The sequence below is a fragment of the Erythranthe guttata genome, chromosome 3 (genome assembly GCF_056151865.1).
Source record: "Erythranthe guttata isolate IM_541 chromosome 3, IM_541, whole genome shotgun sequence".
NCBI lineage: Eukaryota > Viridiplantae > Streptophyta > Magnoliopsida > Lamiales > Phrymaceae > Erythranthe > Erythranthe guttata.
Genome location: NC_142535.1, coordinates 3,871,274 through 3,893,102, shown reverse-complemented (window position 1 = coordinate 3,893,102; position 21,829 = coordinate 3,871,274). Strand labels below are relative to the sequence as shown.

Below are 21,829 nucleotides of genomic sequence, written 5' to 3'. Positions count from 1 at the left end.
ACAGAAAGAAAGAAAAGAAAAAAAATTCGAAAAAGTCAACGCCGGAAACCGGCGAAAAAATCCGGAAGAAAAAAAAAAGGTAAAATTTAAAAAGTCAACGCCGGAGACCGGCGGGAAAAAAAATATTGAAAAAAAAATCTTTTTGAATTATTTTTTTTTTGAAAAAAAAGTTTTGGGTCAAAATTGAATAATTTGTGAAATTTGGGGTCTAACTGAGGTTAAATTAAGTTAAGGATGAAATTGGAGCATATTAAAGTATGAGGGGTAATTTTAGTCATTTACAAAAATCTGAACCATGTGTGTACTTATTGGTAAAAAAATTTTTTTGTCTGGATCTCTTTATGAATAAGTACTCATTGATGAGCTTATTTGTAACAACCCCTATTATATATTCTTAACTAGTATTTATCCGCGTGCAATAATCTATTGCACTATTTTAATAAAATTTATCAGTTATATTTAGATTATACCATTGATAAATAAATGAAGCAAGTAATAAAACAAAAACTTAATAATAAATTATGCCATTAACAAAGAAATCCGAATAAGAAAGAAAATCAAGAAAGTGGAATAAAAAATTAAGAAAGAAAAATAAAAATATATTATATTATTTTAATAAAATTTATTACTGATATTTAAATTACACAATTCAAAAATAATAAAGCAAGTCATAAAACAAAAATTAATGATGAAAAAAAAAGATTAGCTGCCATTAACAAAGAAATCGGAATAACAAATAAAGCGAAAAAATAACTAACAAAGATGTTATCAACCAAGATAGTGGAACAAAATATTAAGAAAGAAAAATAAAAATATAATTAGGAAATTAGTAGAGGAAAAAAAGTTTTATTGAGATAAAGAAAAGGAAAAGAAAAAAAAAACTAGTGGAGAAAATAAAAAATAAAAACAAAAACAATTACATAATTGCCTTTAGTTTGCTTAGGATTGTCCTAAGGGGCTCTTTGATATAACCCCTCAATACTTCTTTTAATAGGGAGATGTCAAACTATTTTGCACCATTTCAGAAAAGTTTCTTCCTAATTTCAGCCATCCATTTCTCTAATTATGCACCACCTCATCAGCCTTTTTTTTTCTTTCTTTTTTTTTTTTAATTTTTTAATTTTTTTAAGTTTTTTAAGTTTTTTAAATTTTATTTTTTGTTTTTTAACTTGGCTTTTCTTTTCATGTATATTAATCGACTATGAGATATAAGCATAGTTGATTAAGAAACTGCTTATTAAAAATAAAAAAATACAACTGTGTAAAAACGAAAATCGACACTATTTTTACATAACAAATAATATACATAAATTGTTATTGATTTATACAAATCGGAATCAATACACAAAAATCCAAAAATTAATTAACAAATGAAATCAAGTAACCTTAATGGACTACCAGAGCAGTCGATTAACTTAATCGACTACCGAAAAAACACATAGTCGATTAAGAATCCGACTACTAAAAATAACAAATCACAACTACAAAAAAAATACAAAATCAACTATATTTTACCAAAAAATATATATAAAAAAATTAAAAATTGGAGGCGATTAACCTTAATCGACTATGCTCTGATAGCCGATTAAGTTAATCGATTATGCTCTGATAGTCAGTTAACTTAATCGACTATTGAAAATATACGTTGGAAATAGTCGCCTGCGCGAATTTCTCTACTCTCGCTGTTCTCCGCCCGATCCACCAAAAAACCCTAGATCTACTTCTCATCGTCACCCCACCGCCGCCACACCACACCATCACCACACTAAATTCTTATCTCTGTTTTTTCTTCTTATATAAAACTAAATAAAAACATGAAATCCGTAAGTTTCTCAAAACCCAAAATACATATATGAAGAAAACTCAAATATTCTCAATGCTTCCACACTATTCAAACAATTTTTAACAATAATAAAATAAATAAATAAAATAGATAAAAGAAATAATTCATCCAAGCTGATACAAGCATGATCCTTTAGAATTGGACTCGTTGAGCGTGAACTGCTTCATTCATTTGTTTGAACACTGATCTCCAATTCATACCACAACAATTAATTAAATAAAATAATTAAAAAATATAACAAGCCGAGAGAGAGAGAGAGAGAGAGAGAGAGAGAGAGAGAGAGAGAGAGAGAGAGAGAGAGAGAGAGAGAGAGAGAGAGAGAGAGAGAGAGAGAGAGAGAGAGAGAGAGAGAGAGAGAGAGAGAGAGAGAGAGAGAGAGAGAGAGTATCATGCATATATTTTCACCTGTAAAAAGTTGAGATCATTAATAACTTGAAAAAATCATGAGTTTGTGATACAACCAAGATCAAAGGCGGCGGTGGTGGAGGCAAAGAGCTTCTACTTCCACCGCCAACTGCCGCCACACGAAGAGAAGGAGAGGACGATGGAGAAGAAGATGACGATGATGAATTGGTAGAAAAATTAGTGAACCGTTTTGAAGAGATGTTCTGTTCTTGAGTTTTCTTCTTGTCTTGCATTTTGTGGAAGAAAGAGGAGGCGTGAAACAGAGAGATAGAAAGAAATAATAGAATTAGAATTGAAAGGGTATATTGGGCAATATAAATGTGTGAGAATGTTATATCTAAGGTAAAGGGGTTTTCTCTAATTATTTTTTGGAGGGGTATTTCCTTAACTCATTATCCTAGATGAGGGGGTCTAATTTTTTCATTGCCGTAATGTTAACTCTTTTTATATATAAGGTATCTCAATATTTATGTTTTTAGCTGCTTTGGCTAAGCTTGTAAGCTCTTAGGAACATCTTATACAATATTTAAGAGCTTATAAGCTATTATAATGTGTTTGGCATTTTTTTTAAAACATCTTAACTTTTTAAAAAATAAGTTATGAAGCTTATAAGAAGTTTTTATAAAAATACCTCTACTTCACTTTGCTTACAAAAGATCTTATATTTTCATTTACTAAGACATTTAAAGTACAAAGTTACACTCAAATAACTTATAGGGTAAATTACGAGCACCCCCTGAAGTATTGCCTAATTACGAAAAAACCCTCATTCTTTGCATAATTACGTGCACCCCCTAAAGTATTCGCCGTCTAACAAATACCCCCTCACAGAGTTAACTGTAACGGAATCAGAATGATTCCAGGGAATATCTGTTTTTAAAGACTAGAATACCCTTAGGGGTCTATACGTAAGGTCATAAAAAAAAGGGCAAATTACTAAAACCCCCCTGAGGTAAGTCTGAATAACGGAAATCCCCCCCACGTTCTCGTAATTACGAAAACCCCCCTGAGGTATGCAGACATCTTACAAATCGCTTTAACGGTGTTAGACTCGACAGAATCTTTTTGATTCTCCCGAATATTCCTCTGATAATACCAATTTTGCCCTTGTACACGAAATTACCCTTAGGGGGGTAATTGTAAGCATTTTATTTAGAGTAAATGGCGGCGGAGAGCAGTAGTAGTCGGGGGAAAAAAGAGGCGGCGGCAGCATTACCGAATTTCCCTCGTCAAAACAACGACGTCGAAGATCCCGTCAAATCCCCTCCTCATTCGCTCAACAATTCCTCCGGCCGCAATGTTTACTCTTCCAGCACTCAATTTTCATACTGTCTGTTTATTTAATCCAAAATTTTTTTGGGGATATTTTCTACTGATTCGTTGTTATTGAAATAGTTGATTGCACGAATTAAAGCTTGGTTATCTCTTGACGGAATTTTGGTAGATTTTCTGTTAAGTACGATGAAATATTGATATCGTCACAGATTAATCACTACCACCCATGTGTTTTTGGAGACAGTAAAATAAAAATCATTGGATTAAGAGGAAATAAATTAAGGACTGGATGTAAGGAATTCTTCCATTGGATTGGATTTTTTTTTCACGGAAGGTGGGTGTGGATGACAGCTACTTTTTCCTTTATTTATTTATTTTCTTTTTTTTTTAATAATATTAAAGATGTAAGGGAAGGGACAAATTTACCCCTCAAAATCTCACGTGCAAAGCACATGTTTTAACATTCCGGTTAAAATTACCGGAAAATTGAGTTTGGGGGGCACCGTGCAACGAATTAACGAGTTCAGGTAAAAACGTGCAAATTTTTTTTGTTTAGGGGGTAAAGTGCAAATCGACCCTTAGTTTAGGAGGCAAACTGCTTTTTACTCTTTTATTTAATGAGGGGTCATAAATATATACTCTTCATGAAATATATAAGTGTCTGCAAAATACTTATTTTTCTTAAATTAAACCCAAATATAATCAATTGATTAAAAAAAATCAATGGATGAGATTTCAAAATTTAATTATTTTTTATATATAAAATTAAATATTTTACAATTCGAGAAATACAACCATGCATCATTCAAGCTAAAAGCATAAATCCATATGAGTACTCCTCTGGATAAATAAAATCAATTAAAATATATAAATAAAAAAAATAAAAAATTATAATATCAAATTATCAATACAAATTACAAAGTAATAAATAAATTTATAAAAGCAATAAATCATCAACTGAAAGGAATGTCAGGGGGGATTTTCGTTATTAGGCTTACCTCAGGGGGGTTTTGGTAATTTGCCCTTTATTTTTTACATATTTAACAGAAGGATATAATAGACATTTCATGTTTTCGGTTAAAAAAATTCGGTCAACCGTTAGTCAAGGGGGGTTTTCGTAATTACGAGAACGTGAGGGGAATTTTCGTTATTTAGGCTTACCTCAGGGGGGTTTTGGTAATTTGCCCTAAAAAATGTAAATTATTTTTTATAATTTTTTTTAAATTCTCTTTTTTTTCTTTTTTTTAACTAGTCGTTTTTTGTTGTCACAGGGGGGTTCATTGTAAGGTTTTAAATTGTATGAGGGGGCCATTGTAAGAAAATCAGAAAATTGAATTTATGACCGTTTTTTTCAGAACTTATAAATAGAAATTGGGTTCATTTGCTTCTCATTCATTTGTTGCTTCATTTCATCTCCTATATTGCTTGTAATTCATGGCTTCTTCAAGTAGCACTTCCCAAATGAGTTGCTTGAGATACAAAAAAGAGAAATGCAAGCGTCTGAATTGTGGAAAGAAAACGACAATCATGGTTTCAGAGACAAACATGAACCCCGGGAGGTTGTTTTATTGTTGCCCAGACCACGGCTATTCTCATTGGTGTGAGCCATTTGATGTTGGGCAAAATTTCTCATACCACAACTCCCAATCTACTCCTAATTATGAAGAAAATGAAGCTACAAGTGCATCAAGAAACCAAGTCCGTCAAGAAAACGAGGTAAATAATAACAAAGATGAAGTTGGAGTCGTTCACAGTTTAATTGTGTTAAACCTCGCAATATTTGCAACTATATGTTATGTCAAACCAATGTAGTTCTATTTAACTAGTATGAGTGAATTTTCGATGTACTGCAAGAATAAATTCCAATTTAATAAGCAAGATTAAATTCTCTGCAAAAGTAAATTTTCAATATAAGCAGGATTAAATTGTACTAATTCATACACTCCATCTAATTTATAATACATGCCATATTAAGTTTGTGTTGATTACAAAATAAAACAAAAACAAGGTTCATCCCAGACCTCAACTAACAAAAACTAAGTGACAACACAACTTGGCATGATACAAAACAGGCCTATACAACTTCACATGAAACAAAATTGTTCAAAAAATGTTTTTTTCAAAAAAGGCCTATGCACAAATATCTCCAGAATCTACTATTTGAATAGGGATATGAACCTACTTGCACCACATGAACTCCACTTTGCAACAAGATTCTCATAATCTGATGCCTTAGGAGCCTTGGTACTTGCCTGTGATTGGGAATTTGAATTCACTTTAGAACTAGATGCATAAACTTTAGATTTCACTTTGACAGGAGCTGAAGATGCTGTTTGCAGCATCTATAATAGCTTTGGCTGATGATTTGGCTTGTACATAAGCTTTAACTTGAACAGGTGCAGAAGTTTTGAGTTGAACAGGTACTAAAGATGCATGAGCTTTGGTAATTTCTTCGACATATGTTTTCTTAGTGACAAGATTTTTTTCTTCTCCTTTGCATATGCTGAAACTTGGACAGGTCCTTGCAAAACTGGGGCAGATGCAAAAGCTTGCACATGGGCTTGGACTGTTTGTTGAACATTAGATAGTGCATCAACTTGGGCCCAAAAATGGGCTTCATCTTCATGTTGATCAAAGATAGATTCATCTTGTAGGTGGAGTTGTGATGAGACCTATAGAATAAATAAAATTGTGTTAAATCTTACAGATTAAAAAACATGTAACAAATGTAAACAAAAACAGAGAAATAACAAGGTAAAACCTTCGCAGACTTTGCACCCTTCGCTTTTTTCCTTGTGCTGGTAATATTCACTCCAGAATTTGCCTTTCTCTTAACAGTTCTAATTGACTCCACAACTTGTGACAATGGAACATTCACTTCAGGATTACTTGAAGCTTGAAATTGTGTACCTGTGGCAACATTTTCCTGCATTTTATTGATTGAATTAGTAATGACTTAGTAAATGACTGAGAACTAAATGATATGAAATATTTGCAAAAATACATCATACATCCACATTGTTTTGGGCATGGTTGTCAAAATCGAACGATTCACGATTTGAATCGTCCGATTCGATTCGATTCAGACTCAACTCGATTCAAATCGGTGAATAAATCGAAAAATTAAAAAAATCGTAACCAAATCGTTTAAATCGTTGGTAAATCGCCCAAATCGTGCGATTTGTACGAGTTGGGCGATTTGGTCAGATTTGCTTTATATTGTTAATATATTATATATTATTAAATTATAAAGTGATTTCTAGAAGATCCACTTTCCAACCACAAAAGTTGTCTTTTGCCATTCTCCTTGATTCTCTCTTCTCTCAGCAAAATTCAAGGAAGAAAAATCATCCCCACTCCCACCATTTGCCGTCAAAGCTGCTAGGATAGGCCTAGGGCTTCTTCTTGATTTGGTCTTCAACCAAGTTACACAGGTAATTAATTATTTTACACTTTGCACACTCTTCTAGATATATATATTTAAATTTTGTATATGATCATTATTTTGCAGATTTCTTATGGGGAAATCAAAGGGGAAGAAAAGCAAGAGCAGTGATGATCCAAGATAGAAACATTACCAAAAGATTGATGAAGGAAACATGCGAATAAGATCATTTAGCAGGAACTAGAAAAAATGATGAACTATGTACAAAATGTTCTAAAGAAATTCTTAAATTATTTTTTAAATTATCTGGAAAGTCAAAAAACGAAAGGAGATTATGAGGATGATGGAAATTTTGTTGAAGATGATGTTGGTGAAATTCCTGGAAAAAGAAAAGGACGAACAAGTGATTAATGACATTAGCAATACTATTTTTGTATTACATTTTTTGTGGTTTTGTTGTATTGAAAAGTCCATGTTTAAAGAAACATATGACATGGATTTTTATTATATGCGACATGATTTCTGCTGGAAAATAGTATGTTATGGATATATTAATATTTATATTATTTTTTTTTAAATCTTACGATTTACGATTCGATTCGATTTACGATTCACATTTTTGATAAAACGATTTTCGATTCGATTTACGATTTAACAACCATGGTTTTGGGTTCCTTTGCAAGTCCTAATGTTGTGGCCCCAACCTTTGCACCTCTTGCACCTCGCCATAGTAGATTTTTTGATGTATTCCGCTTCATTTGGCTATTTTCTTCTTCCCTTCTTAGGCCTTCCTGACAACCTCCTATAAGATGGAGGTAACAACTCTTTTGGTGTTGCATCAAGATCCTCTGGCCATAAATTAGAGTGAGTAATGGTGCGGATATTGTATCTGTAAGTTTTGTTGTAGTTCCTCCTGGAATAAGAATCATGTATGTAGTCCTCAATCTTACCCCTCTTGTAATTGATTGCATGGATTGCGTTTTTACAAGGGATCCCAGATAAATCCCAAACTTCACACTCACAGGTCATTGTTGTCAACTTAACAATATAGTGGTTATTATCGTCCATCACTTCAAACTCATCTGATACAGCTATACGAAGGCTACACTTCCTAGACTCTTCTCTAATGCCATTTAACCTAGCAACAACACTTGGAACAAAATTATTTTTCCACTTATTATTTCCCCTTAGACCCCTTTTGGTCACCCTATTCATTAACTTTGCCCTAATCCCATCCAGTAAATGCAAGAAAGGCAATGGCCTAAATTCACCAATCCAATTATTAAGTGATTCAGCAATGTTGTTAGTAACATGTTCATTTTTCACTCTCCTATCAAATGCATGTCTGGACCACAACTCGCATGGAATATCTAAAAGCCACTTGTATGCATTAGGACTCAGTTCCTTAATCTTATACATAGCAAAGTTAAAACCAACGGCATTATATGACCTAGAAGCTACCCAAAACCATTTCTTCAATGGACCCCCACTAAAACGACTCCTAAAGTTTGCACAAATATGCCTTGCACATTTTCTGTTAATGGCATTAGGTACTGTCACATTAATTGCATCCACCAGTCCCTAAATTTTAAATATTTACAAATTTTATTAGAAAGTACAATGTTAACAGGAAAAACATAGTAAATAAATACTAACCTTTTGTCTGTCAGTTACAAAGGTCCATGGCCTCCCATCATTGAAGCCACCGAGCAAGATTGAAAGGTTGTGAAAGAAAAACCCCCAACTCTCTTTGTTTTCTGTCTCCACAATAGCAAATGCTAAAACCCCCAACTCTCTTTGTTTTCTGTCTCCACAATAGCAAATGCTACTGGATACAACCCATTATGACCATCCAACCCAAGTGCTGAAAGCAGTACACCACCATAAGGCCCTTTCAAGTGGCACCCATCAAACCCCAAAAATGGATTGCATCCATTTAGAAATCCATCCCTCAGTGCAGCCAACCCTAAGAAAAATCTCTTGAAAATTGGTGGTCTGGGTATTGGTATTACTCCAGTGTCCCCATCGTCTTGAACATCGCATTGTAGATGGACCACACTTCCTGGATTGGTCCTGAGCACCATGACTGCATATTTAGGAAGCTTTTTAAATAATTATGCATGGCTCCCTTGAATTTATATCAATGCTAAATCCCTGGATCTATAAATCTGCATGTAGGTAAGATTAACCCCATACTTGTTCAGCTCATCTGAAATACCCTTAACATTCAATTCAGGGTTACTCCTCAATACACCAATCAACTTTGACGCCATCCATTTGGCAGTGGCTTCTCTCCCAACACCTGTCCTCAAACAAGTGTGCTCCTTGGGGCACTTCTTGATCATAAAAGTGGAATTATCTGGTAACAATGAAGCATGGATTCTCCATTCACAGTCTTCATCTCCACAGTGAGCTGTAACCCTCTTCCTTTCATTTTTATCCCTCACACACTCAAACCCTTCTTGGATAATATAATCCTTCAGTACCATCCTAAAAGCATCCAAATCTGCGAACACTTGACCCTCTTTAAGTACTATTTTTTCCCCTTCTTTTGTAGAAAACACCTTAGAACCCACATCCATACACCCTCTAAATAGATCATCCTCTAGCTCGTCATTTGACCAGTTTGTGACCTCACAGTGGTCATCTGACTCGTATCCACTAAGCTCATCTGAACTATAGGAGTTGTATGAACACTCACTTCTATTGTCATCTTCATCAGCATTGGCAACAAAGTCTGAATCAGAATCACTGTCCTCATGAAGGAAATCGAATTCACCTTCACCCTCTGCCCAATTACCATGACCCCCATTATGTATACCATCTGCCTCATTACCCTCCCATGCCACCAACTCTGTAACCTCATCATTACCATGACCCACATACATATGAAAATATGGACAAACACTATTTCTAGTAAACATGTTCATCACATCACTGTCAGTTAAGATATTCATTAACTCACCACCACCTTCAACACCACTTCTAATCCTAATACCATCAATTGCCCCAATCGTAGGAAAAACAGCTACAATATCAGTACACAAATCAATGTAGCTGTATCTGTCAGGATCAATGCTATCAAGTATATGCTCATCATCCAAATAATGCAGCACAATCCGGTAAACAGGATCTGCCATTTCCTACATGAAATAAAAAATAATATACTTTGAATTACAGAAAAAGCCTAAATTAACAACTAAAAAATAATAACTACAAAAACCCTAAATTAACAACTGAAAATTCCTAAATTCCAAAGCCCTAAATCAACAACTGAAAAAAGCACTAAATAAAAAATACTAAATAAAAAACCCTAAATCTAAAATCCCTAAATTAAAAAATGAAAAACCTTAAACTTCAGAACCCTTAATTAAATACTCAAAAATCTTAAATTTATAAATCATAATTTAACAACTGAAAAAACATATCACTCACAAAAGAAAAACAAATTGCACTATTGGAAAAATGGAAACTCTAAGAATAAATACATCCTACGAAAAAAGAACCCAGTCGGAAGAATTAGGGGGGAGAAGAACCCATAAACCAAAACAAAGTCGATATCCAAACGAAATAAACAAGAAATATAATGTATCTTACCGTATAATCTGCCAAACGGACAAGAAGCGTCTTGTTTAGTGAAAATCCAGTTCAAAACCCTAGCTTTTCTGTCGATTTTGTGAGATTTCTCACAAATTTTTGAAAGGTAAAATTTTGTGAGCTTCTCCTTTAAACCCTAGATGTTTCAATCTTTTTGTGTCTGAGTAAAGTGAGGGGTTAATGTTAGGCAAATAGGCAAATACAGAGCTGTAATATGACACGACAAATTAATTCATTCATTGTTTTTTTTTTATTTAATATTTAATATTTAATTATTTTAACAAGAAGGGTACTTTAGACAATTCGTATGTTCTGTTACCATGTTTTGCAGTCTGTTAGTTTTAGGGGGATGCTCGTAATTATACAAAGAAGGAGGGTTTTTTCGTAATTAGGCAATACTTCAGGGGGAGTTCGTAATTTGCCCTAACTTATGGGATCCATATAAAAACACCTTAAAATTTAATCTTTAAAAGAAGATATCTTATTTTCTCATTTACTAAAACATTTAAAATACAAAGTTACACTCAAATAACTTATAAGATCCATATCAAAACACCTTAAAATTTAATCTTTAAAAGAAGATTCAAGAGCTTATCAGCTTCTAAAACATATTTGATCTTAACAAATGTAGAAATTTATAAAATGTTTTAAATAAATTTAACTAAACGGCTCTTAGTCTAAGTTTATTTAACATCAAAATGTATAAAGAGCTAGTTTCCCACATTATTTGTTGTATCAGACTTTTTTTTTTCTTTGATAAGTTGAACCCATTTTATTTTTCCTTGATAACTTGACCGAATTTGCTATGATCTCTTTTTCATCTTATGTACTCACTAATTCTAATTTCTATAGATTTGGTATTTTTGTATTATATATGTTAATTATTTACCAAAATAATATTACATGTAACTTGTAAATACTTCGATATTGTAAGGCTGTGTTTGGATCAAAGGATTTGAAATGACCGGTAACGAGAAGGAATTTGAAATCCTCCACAACTGCTCAAAATAGAACTAAGAATGAGAGGTATGGATTTGAAATCCATCCCAAAACCCCTCAATCCAAACAAGTGCAATGGAATTTATTCATTATGGATTTGAGATTCCTTCTTCAAATCCATCCATCCAAACACAACCTAAAATATTAATAATTTATTTCACTATGTTTAGAAGAAGGGAGCATAAGAAGCAGTCTAACTAAAAGGATTTAATATGCACTAACCAAATAACTAATAACCATTTAGAAAAAGGCTTTGTATAAATACAACACCATTTAGAAAAAGGCTTTGTATAGTTCCTATAAGATATAATTTAATATTTAAAAACAATAAAGACAATCAGACACCATACCCAGTATGCACAAAAATCTCTATGCCCCGGCCCGTTGACAGTTGACCGTTGACTCAGAACCGGACCCGCTATATTATGGGTCGGTTTTGGGTTCCATATATCAGAACCGGAGATCCGACGGGTCTACCCGGCGGGTCGACCCGCTGGAACCGACCCAGGAACCCGGATTTTTAAATCTAACAGTATGGACTAAAGTCATTAATTCCATCAACACTTGCTATTACTTTTTCCGGGATCGACCACCAAGAGGCCTTAAGCTATATGTATTCTTCGCCAACATTTTAAAACACCCCAAGAAAAGTGAATGCTAATGAAGTAAGTGAAAAGAAGAGACAATTTGATCAAAAATAAAAGCACTGAAAATAAAACACAAAAATGTATATTCTTTTGTGTCGGAATTTTTTTTAGTTTGGTCCCGACAAAATTCCAAGATCCGAACAATATTAGGAGAAACGAAAATTCAAGTTTTAGGTGGTCAGGCAAAATAAGTTTTCGTCACATTAAATGAGCCAACAGTCAATCTTAGCGTTAAAATCAAAAGACTACATCACATACAATTACGGAAAAAGAATCCACATAATCATAAATTAGCAAAGTACCTATTTTTCTTCGAGCAGATGTTTTTTTTACGGTTTCAATTTTTCCTTTTGCCAATAACTGTTTGTGACGTACACTTGGTCGCCAAGTTCACTCAAATAAGGGCCAATGAATTTCTCGAAAAACTTATCGTCCGGCAACTTGCAAATTGTCGAGAGACCGGGCCATTTTTTAATAAGATTCTTACTTTCAAGAATCCCCAATACTTGAAACCTCGGCTTATACCTATTCTCCACGCTGCACGCAAGAGCAACCGGGTTATTCACAATCGACGAATTATCGAACTTCCCTGTTTCAAACACGAGTTCTTTTATGGTCTTCATCTTCTCCGTTGATTTCGTAAACAGCATAGGCGCCTTCCTAAACATCGCCAATATTTCCGTGTCCAAAAATCCCAACTCCCGAAAACCCTGCAACTTGCGCTCCCATGTCTCGTCACTCATCATTGCAATAACCATAATCGCGTAAACAAACATTTTCGAGTATCGATCAAACCCGATCTTTTCGATTCTTTCAACAGATTTCTTCATGATTTCGGTCTTGATCAAAAGACACCTCGGGTTACTATAGATTATGACGAGAATACGCTCCATCGGTACGCCGTAGCTCTTCAAGAATTCGATATTGGGCACCATATTCTTCTCCAAATCGGCCGTCAGAAACCATCCGCACAACCGTAAAATTTTTGCCAGGTCGTGATCGGAACCCAACATGCCTTTGAGCAGAGTTAACGAGGGAACGATGCTGTTATCAACGCTCGAATGCAGTATCGTCGGATAACTCGTCATTATATAGGTGATGTCTTCTGAAGAAAACCCCAAATCTTGAAAAATCTTGATTTTGGGTTTGATGCTTTTCTCGACGCTCGACGCGAGAAATCGAGGCCTGTACTTGACGAGCTTCTCCAATTGGGAGGTCGAAAAGCCGCTATCTCTGAAATACGAGAGTACTGAATCGGCTTTTACTGAGTCGGTGAGATTACTGAATCTCAAATCTGAGTCAACTAATGAAGCCACCTCGGGAGAGAAGTGGTGTTTATGCAACAAGATATCGAGAACCGTGGGAGCGGCGGCGATGGCGGTTTCGTTGTTTTCGCCCCTCGAATTAGAGAATAAATGGGATTTGCAACAGAGAGATAATAAAGAGTAATTCGAAATTGAAGAGGTGAGATTTCGGCGTACGAGTGAAATCATCTTTGCAAATTGAATGTGTAAATCATTTATTTGGGTTTATAGAGGAAGATTACTTGCCTGAAGATTGAAGCTTCGAAGCCATGGTTGCGAGCAGTGATTCTGATTTTAGGGTTTTGGAGCTCTTCACAATTTGAAGTTTGGGGGTTTTGAATTAGAGATACCATTTGACTATTTTACTATCCCAAATATTTTGTCCAACACAAAATTTACTCTTTTTAACTAGGATGGATAGTCACATGCGCATCACGTGATGTCTATTTGGTAACAGAAAAATGAGTGGGAACTAAGGATAACCGTTTTCATAACCATTAAATGATTCAAACTCTTGAAAAAGGGACATATATAATGCTTTTCAACATGTATACTTTAATTCACCTCAATTTTGGGGATGTATAGATGAAATTCACATTTGTTAGAGTTTATTGAAAAGAGGAATTACAAATTTCGGAGAGGGAGATGGGAGGAGAGAATAGGAGCATGGTTATCAAAATCGAACGACTCGCGATTTGAATCGTCCGATTCGATTCAGACCCAACTCGATTCAAATCGTCAAGTAAATCGGAAATTTTTAAAAAATCGGGAATCGCTCAATTCGTTAGTGAATCGCCAAAATCCTACGAGTTGTACGAGTAAAATGGTGCCAGTTGTACGAGTTGAACAATTCGTTCAAATCTGTTCTATTCAGCAAAAATATATTATTAATTTTTTTTGGGTAAATATATTATTAAATTAGGAAAAGATTTTTAGAAGAGCCAATTCCCAAACATAAAGTTCATTTCTGACCTTCCTTCTGATCGACTTTTCTCTTCTCTCAGAAAACTCAAAATATAAAACCTAGAAAACATCCCAATTCCCATCGTCTCCCATCAAAGAGGCCACTAAGGGTTTCTTCTTGTTTGGTCTTTTAGCAAGTTACAGGTAACGGGAATGAAAAAAATGGCTTCTTTTTTAATTTATTTTTTTGGTCAGACTTGTCATACTTTGCATTTGATTCCATTTGGCCGATTTTTAGAGTATGAAAAAAGTACTTCTTTTCCACTTACACATCTTTCTACAGACTATATAATGTATTTATTATTTTGTATATTGTCATTATTTTGCATATTTTGTATAGAAAAGTCTAAGGGTAAAAGAAGCAAAACCAACAATGATCCTGGACGGCAACATTGCCAAAAGTTGATGAAGGAAACATGGAAGTAAGATGTGTGCACTGTGAAGTTATTTATTGGGGAGGTGTATATCGTATAAAACATCATTTAGCTCGAACAAGAAAATATGTTGAACCATGTCCAAAATGTTCATAATAAGTGCGAATTATTTTTTAAATTATCTGGAAAGTCAAAAAAAGAAAGGAGATTATGAGGATGATGAAAATTTTATTGAAGATGATGTTGAAATTTCTGGAAAAGGGAAAATAAACAAATGGTCAAGTTTTTTTAAAATTCTAGAAAAGAGACGAGCTCAAAGACTACTTTGAATACTTTATGAAAGATAAAGGATAGAGAGTCCGTGTGTAAAGATATATGTAGATGTCTTTATGAAAATGCTCTACCTTTTAATTTGGTGAAGGATCCATTTTTTAAGTCTATCTTGTAGTGAGTTGTAGAATATGGAAAGGGGTTAATACATCATTCCTTTCATGAGGCCATGGTAACTTTTTTGGAAACGGAAGTTGTGTCAACCCAAGAAATTATCGAAAGGTACAAAGAGAAGTGGAGAACGACAAGGTGTACTCTTATGTCGGATGGATGGACAGATAATAGGAATCGCTCTATCACGAATTTCTTAGTTAATAGTCCAAAATGCAAGGAATATTACAGTGTACATCTACAAGTATTTTTTTAATTTGATTATTTAGCTATATACTTAGTATGCAAGTTATATGATTACTTTATATATGTTTAGGAATTCTTGGGTTTTGAACTTAATGAGGAAATTCACACGGGGCAGGGAGTTAACAAGACCTGGTGTTACAAGATTTGCAACATCATATTTAACTTTGAGACGTTTACTTGAATTAAAGATTGCACTTACGGCAATGTTTGGATCTGAAATATGGCAAAAAAGTTCATATGCAAAGAAAGCAGATGGACGGGCTATTGGTGAGATAATTTTAGTTGACAAGAATTTCTGGTCAGCCATCCAATACTGCTTGAAGTGCACACTTCAATAAGTAAAAGTGTTAAGATTTGTAAATGAGGATTCCAAGCCTGCTATAGGATATATTTATGAAGCAATGGGTCATGCAAAAGAACAAATAAATAAATTTTTTAAAGATACGTAAAATCATATTAATTTTTATTTACCCATTATTGTTATTTTATTTATTTATTTCTTACTACTATTTTGATACCAATTAATTGTTAGCCTAATTTAGTGATTATAAATTTTGAGTTATAAATATGTGTAGCTTTCATTATTTTCCTGATTTCAAAGCGGATTATGAGATAAAGAATGAGTTGTACAAGACAATCGAGCTGATGTGTCCCACTCCAAGAGTTATGAGAACAAATAGACATACAACTAGAGACTTTTGATAGAGGGGAACTCGTGTTTGGAATTTCCATGGTTGTTCAGATGAGGAATAAGAAACAACCACATAAATGGTCAAACATGAAATATTTTTAATTTTAAATGTAGTCTTTATAAAGTTATTGCTATTTGGTTGCTATTGATAGCTTTATGGTGGGAATCATAAGGAGCTGCTTGTCTAGAACTTCAGAAACTTGCAATTCGTATTCTTAGCCAAACATGTTATTTCTTGGTCTTAGTAGGAAGATATTCTTGAAAGCCAAATCTTACTTATATATAAGTTCTTTGATAGGTGCATACGAAAATGAGAAATCGATTGGAGCAAAAAATACTTAATGCACTTGTGTTCACGAAGTACAATCTAAGGCTTGAAGCACGGCATCAAAAGAGGGTTAAAGATGGTGAGTTTTATGATCCTATTTGTGTATCAAATATGGAATCTGATGATGAATGGATAACGGAAATAGAAGATCCAACTTTACCAGAGGATATAGATTGGTTGGATATTAACAAGTGTTTTCAATTGGAAAATGGTGAATCTAGCAGAAGAAAGAAAAAAAGGTAATTTACTGTCATGCATTATATCATTGTTATAAATAGTCATACAATTTATTAGTACACTTGTCCAAGTACATGACATATATTTTTCATAGGATCTAAAGATATTAATAAAAAAAAGGCAAATAAAAAGTCATCGTTGAAGAAGATGTGGCTCTGGAACAACTGAATGAAGTAAATGTTGGTGAAGAAATTATTGGAAGTGAAGAGTTGCTGGATTTGGATGTCCAACACAACCAAATTTGACGCTCGACCAAAATTGTTAGTTTGAGAACTAAAATCGTGAACGGAAATCTTTAAGGTGGTAATTAGTATAGGGGCCAAATATGTAATTATTCCATATTGAAGCCCATAACGGCCTACTTATTGTGTTTGACAGTAATTTTAATTATATTATTGTTTAACAAAAAAATATTTCTATGTTACTGTCTAACACAATTATATTAAAAAATGAATATTACTATGTAGCACAGTAATATTCATCAACAAAATTATTGTGTAACACACATAATATTATTAACAACCTAAACAGTTTATCGATATGAACGACTACAATTTCGATTACAAGTAATATTGCATTTTTCAAAGAGGAAAAAATCTCTGGCGACGAATTATCATGCCAACCATTCGCAAATTTTATCATGACATCATATAGTATAGTTAAGTTGGACGGGATTATCATGTGCATGGAATAATTTTTCTACTTCCCATTCAACACACGTATGAGGACGACACACATAATTATCTCGAAATATTTATCTATTTGTTCTTATTATTAAAGGAAACTAATAATTTCACTTGTGCGACTCATGACATACATATTTTAATTGATAATTGTATTAACATATGACATATGTATACAAACCTTTATGTTAATATTCTATAAATTCTCAAATTATTGAAAGCAATATATTCTCGATGCACTTTCTGAACTGGGAGGAGCTGACTCGTGAAGAGCTAACTGGGGAGGAGCTGACACTTGAGAATTTGTCTAGGGAGGATCTTGTCTTTCTAAGTAGACTTAACCAAAATGGGGTTTGGCAGGAATAACTGCCAAGACAGGTTCAAAGGATGTGATATTATAAACTAACAAGTCATCACTCTCCACCTGTTGTGGGATATCAGAAGACATAAAATATGGTTTGTCTTCCAAGAAAGTAAAATCAGCAGAGACGGGGAAAAATATCTATAACCTTTTTGAAGACAAGAATACCCAAGAAAGACACACTTTAAAGACTTGGGATCTAATTATGTGATATGCGGACGAACGTCCCGAACAAAACAAGAATACCCAAACATTTTAGGTACAATAGGAAACAAAGAGTTGTTGGGGAAAAGAATTTTACAGGGTGCTTCACCACGTAGTACATAAGAGGGGATGCGATTTATCAGAAAACATGTTGTTGAAATAACATATGTCCAAAAGGTTTTAGCAACACCCATTTGGAACAATAAGGTACAAGTTATTTCAAGAAAGTGTCTATTCTATCTTTCAGAGTGAAAATAAAGAATGTCATTCTTGAGCATGTAAGTTTGAAAGGTAGTGGACAAATATTCTTCGGCATTATCACTTTGCAAAGTACGGATGAAACATGGAATTGAGTTTTAACCTCGACATGAAAAGCAGAAAAATAGAAATAGCTCAGAACGATTTTTTCATAAAATATAACCAAGTAATGCGAGAATAATCGTCAACAAATGTAATAAAATATCGAAATCCAGTTTTAGACACAACACGACAAGGACCCCAAACATCATAGTGGACTAATTCGAAAGGTGAACTAGCTCTTTTAATTGACTCTAGGACTAAAGCTAATACGATGGTGTTTAGCAAATTGATACGACTCGCAATCTAAAGAAGACAAATTACTAAAGTGATGACATAATATCTTGAGCAGCGGAAGAGATGGATGACCCAACCTACAATGTGTCTCGAAAGGAGATGTGACAAGAATGTAGATACTTCCAGATTCATGTCATTTACCAATAATCTTGTTCGGCATAAGATCCTGAAAGAAGCAATGACCGGGATAAAATGAGATACACCACTTAAGGTGACTTACATAAATTAAGTTAAAGGATATTTGTGGTAAGTGTATGACATAGGATAACAAAAAGCAAGGGGGTTAGGTTAACTATGCCAGACCCAAGAACACAAGATGATGAACCAGAGTGACGTCAAAAGTGGACGAGTGTGGTTGAAGAGTAGAAAATGGTCTAGAATTACCTGTCATGTGATCTGTGGCATCAGAATCAATACATGTGCTTGGTTTACTTGACTACGCAATGAAAATGGTTGGAGCAGATGGATCCTTTAGTGTTTTCTAGTAGTGAGAAAATTTGACGAACTCATCTCAAAAAATAAGGATTGACCCATCAAATAAGGATTGACCCATCAAATGCGACATGAACATAATGTGTTTTCTGACTCATGTTCTAAAGCTTCCAACAATTCCGCTTCATATGTCCCGGCTTATGACAAAAATGGCACACAACTGCTCCTTAATCTAGTGTACGAGTGTCGTAATTACCATTTGACCCCCTCCTCATGCGTCGTTTTTTGATAATGATCGTCCAAAATCATTGTTGTGTCGACTTACCAGCGCACCGCTAGTCTGAACATATAGAGTATTTTATGTATGACGTACACTACTAAATATTTCTTGTAAAAATAAATCTCAAACCCGGATAACACTTGCGCCTCGGCAATCTCGAACTCTGACAGAAGGCCTGCTAGAAAACTCATAACAACCAATTGCTCGTGTTGTTGTTATGGAACCTTCACATAAGAACTAAATGGTAACAACATATTAAGTTCCTCATAAGATTGCTTGAAATCCATAAAATAACTAAAACGCTTTACAAACCTCATAAATTCAAGAAATATTTCATTTACCAGAATATAGGAATTCCAAATTATCCATCAAGTCCTTAACAAATTCACAATGGGTAATTAAACCAATTACCTCGTTATCAATAGAGTTCCTTATCCGTAGGAACAACCGAGCATCATCATGAAGCCACTCGATTAGATTCATCTTTCGGAGGATCATCAACCATATGGTTATCCTTAAATAGAGTCGAACGGGTTTACTCCAATCGAAATAATTAGACCTATTGAGTTTGTGGTCGGTGATTTTGGACATCATTGGAATTAAATCTGGAGAACTGCAGCCCCTTTTCAACAACTTTCGGACCACCCATAATATTGAAATAAAAGGTACTTAATAAATTCAAACACCAAACCCCAAGCACACAAAAGGGTATCCAGAAGAAAAATTGAAGAAAAAGTCACAAAAAGTCACCGAAAACGGGCTGAAATTCGAAAAACTTCGTTGATCGTGGCGGCAACAGCGACGACGACCACAGAGCTTTGGTCAGAACAGAGAGGCGCGGGCATACAAGAAAGACGGTCGACGGAAAGTGAGAGACGCGCTCGCACGCCCCGACGCTTGGATTGGGGTCACAAATCTTCAGACGGCGCATGCGCCAGGGTTTCGGCCGGCAAATTTCGGGAAGATGCCGATGGGTGAATGGACTTCGTTTTTAGTTGGGGGGTGATGACGAATGGAGCTTAAAAAAAAGGTGCCCCTTAACAAGGCTTTGAAAGTGAATCGAGAATTCATATTATAGTGTATTAGCGTATATATTACGTATATATTATTATTATTTATTATAGTAACCTTGTGTAATAGGTTACCTTGTGTAATAGGTTAGAGTTTCCTACATGTAACTATATATATGATTAATATACGTGAGAGACATAATTCTCTCTTTATCCAACTCTATTTCTCCTATATGGTATCAAACACTAGGTTAACCTAGCCGTCACCACCACCCTTCCTTCTCAGCCGTCGCCTCTCTCCTTCTCCATGGCCGGCGACGCATCTGCTCCATCCACCGCCCCTCTCAATCATTTCCACCTTGCTCATGCCATCTCCAATATTAAATCTCTCATCCCCGTCATCCTAGATCTGAAAAATCCCAACTATCAAAAGTGGAGCTATTTTTTCACAATTACCGTCGGTCGTTTCTGCCTCTCCGATCTTCTCCATGGAAAACCTCGACCCGACGCAATTTCCGCCGATGAATGGCAACGTGCCGACTATCTCCTACAATCTTGGATCTACGGCACCATCTCCGATGATTTGTCTAGCATATGTTTCTCTCCAAAAAGTCAACCGCCAGTGATCTTTGGACCGCCATCTCTTCTCTCTTCACCGATAATAATGATTATCGGGCCATTCAACTTGAAGAGAAATTCAAGTCCCTCAAGAAAGGCGCTCTCTCCATTCACGATTATTGCCAAATAATCAAAACCACGGCGGACAGTTTGGCCGATGTCGGAAATCCAATTTCCGACAAACAACTCGTCCTACAAACCCTACACAGCCTTCCGAAAAATTACGGGACCATCGCCAATCTCAGCTCCTTTCAGAATCCCCTTCCCACTTTTCTACAAACTCGATCGCTTCTTCAGATGGAAGAAACAAGACTTGCTGAACCTAAGCAGACCGCTGCTGTTTTCTACGCCTCTAACGCGAATTGTCCATCCAACACTTGCAACCGTTCCCGCGGAGGTGGTTCTTCGCGCTATCAGCGCGGGGGTGGCCGACGGGGGTGGCCGATCTAACCGTCGCTGAGGTCGCGGCACTAACCGTCACCCCATGCAGCACTACGGCTACAATAGTGATCATAGCGCTTCTCAACTCTGGCGCGCACCTTACCAACAACAGTCGTTCCCGTCAATTCTAGGACCCGCTCCAAATACATCGGGCCACCTATCCACTCCAGCGGCTCAAGCCTACTTTACTGGACCACCTGAACCCTACACCGGCCACTCGGCCCCTACTCAGGTTCATCCGCACAAGCAGCCATGCCACACCTCCAACAGTTCCATCAACTGTTGCAACAGTTCATGCAACAGTTCATGCAACAGTGCCAACGTGGTGGATCTCGCAAATCGTTTGAATACGATGACACTTCAGTAGCCTACCGAGTCACAGTGGTTCATGGACAGCGGGGCGACCTCTCATATGGCACCACACTCAGGTAATTTCAATTTTGTTTATAATCCTAACAGTAATTTCCCAAA

General features: G+C 35.2%; 2 protein-coding genes and 2 pseudogenes across 3 annotated transcripts; 1 reads left to right on the top strand and 3 right to left on the bottom strand.

Annotated features, from left to right (window-relative positions):
• Positions 1–6,535: 6,535 nt before the first annotated feature.
• Positions 6,536–10,743, bottom strand: LOC105959715 (uncharacterized; annotated as a pseudogene). The gene is made up of 4 exons (XR_016030223.1): positions 10,506–10,743; positions 8,565–10,051; positions 7,580–8,489; positions 6,536–6,551 (listed from the first exon to the last, which is right to left on the bottom strand). The product of XR_016030223.1 is annotated as an uncharacterized LOC105959715 (transcript).
• A 1,506-nt stretch (positions 10,744–12,249) lies between these two features.
• LOC148771565 (uncharacterized) lies at positions 12,250–13,818 on the bottom strand. The gene is made up of 2 exons (XM_088815422.1): positions 13,698–13,818; positions 12,250–13,549 (listed from the first exon to the last, which is right to left on the bottom strand). Exons 1-2 carry the CDS (start codon positions 13,724–13,726, stop codon positions 12,481–12,483), a joined length of 1,098 nt encoding a protein of 365 aa, XP_088671548.1. The 5' UTR covers positions 13,727–13,818; the 3' UTR covers positions 12,250–12,480.
• A 4,827-nt stretch (positions 13,819–18,645) lies between these two features.
• On the bottom strand, positions 18,646–19,658 carry LOC148771564 (uncharacterized; annotated as a pseudogene).
• A 1,235-nt stretch (positions 19,659–20,893) lies between these two features.
• On the top strand, positions 20,894–21,367 carry LOC105973909 (uncharacterized). The gene has a single exon (XM_012998950.2). It carries the CDS (start codon positions 20,894–20,896, stop codon positions 21,365–21,367), a length of 474 nt encoding a protein of 157 aa, XP_012854404.2.
• The last annotated feature ends 462 nt before the right edge of the window (positions 21,368–21,829 follow it).

Excerpts from the sequence above, each read along its gene's own strand:
- LOC148771565 (XM_088815422.1), bottom strand. The coding sequence starts at position 13,726 with ATGGCTTCGAAGCTTCAATCTTCAGGCAA. Across the intron at positions 13,550-13,697 it reads AAGCTTCAATCTTCAGGCAA|GGGCGAAAACAACGAAACCG; the intron begins GTAATCTTCCTC and ends CTCTAATTCGAG.
- LOC105973909 (XM_012998950.2), top strand. The coding sequence starts at position 20,894 with ATGTTTCTCTCCAAAAAGTCAACCGCCAGTGATCTTTGGACCGCCATC.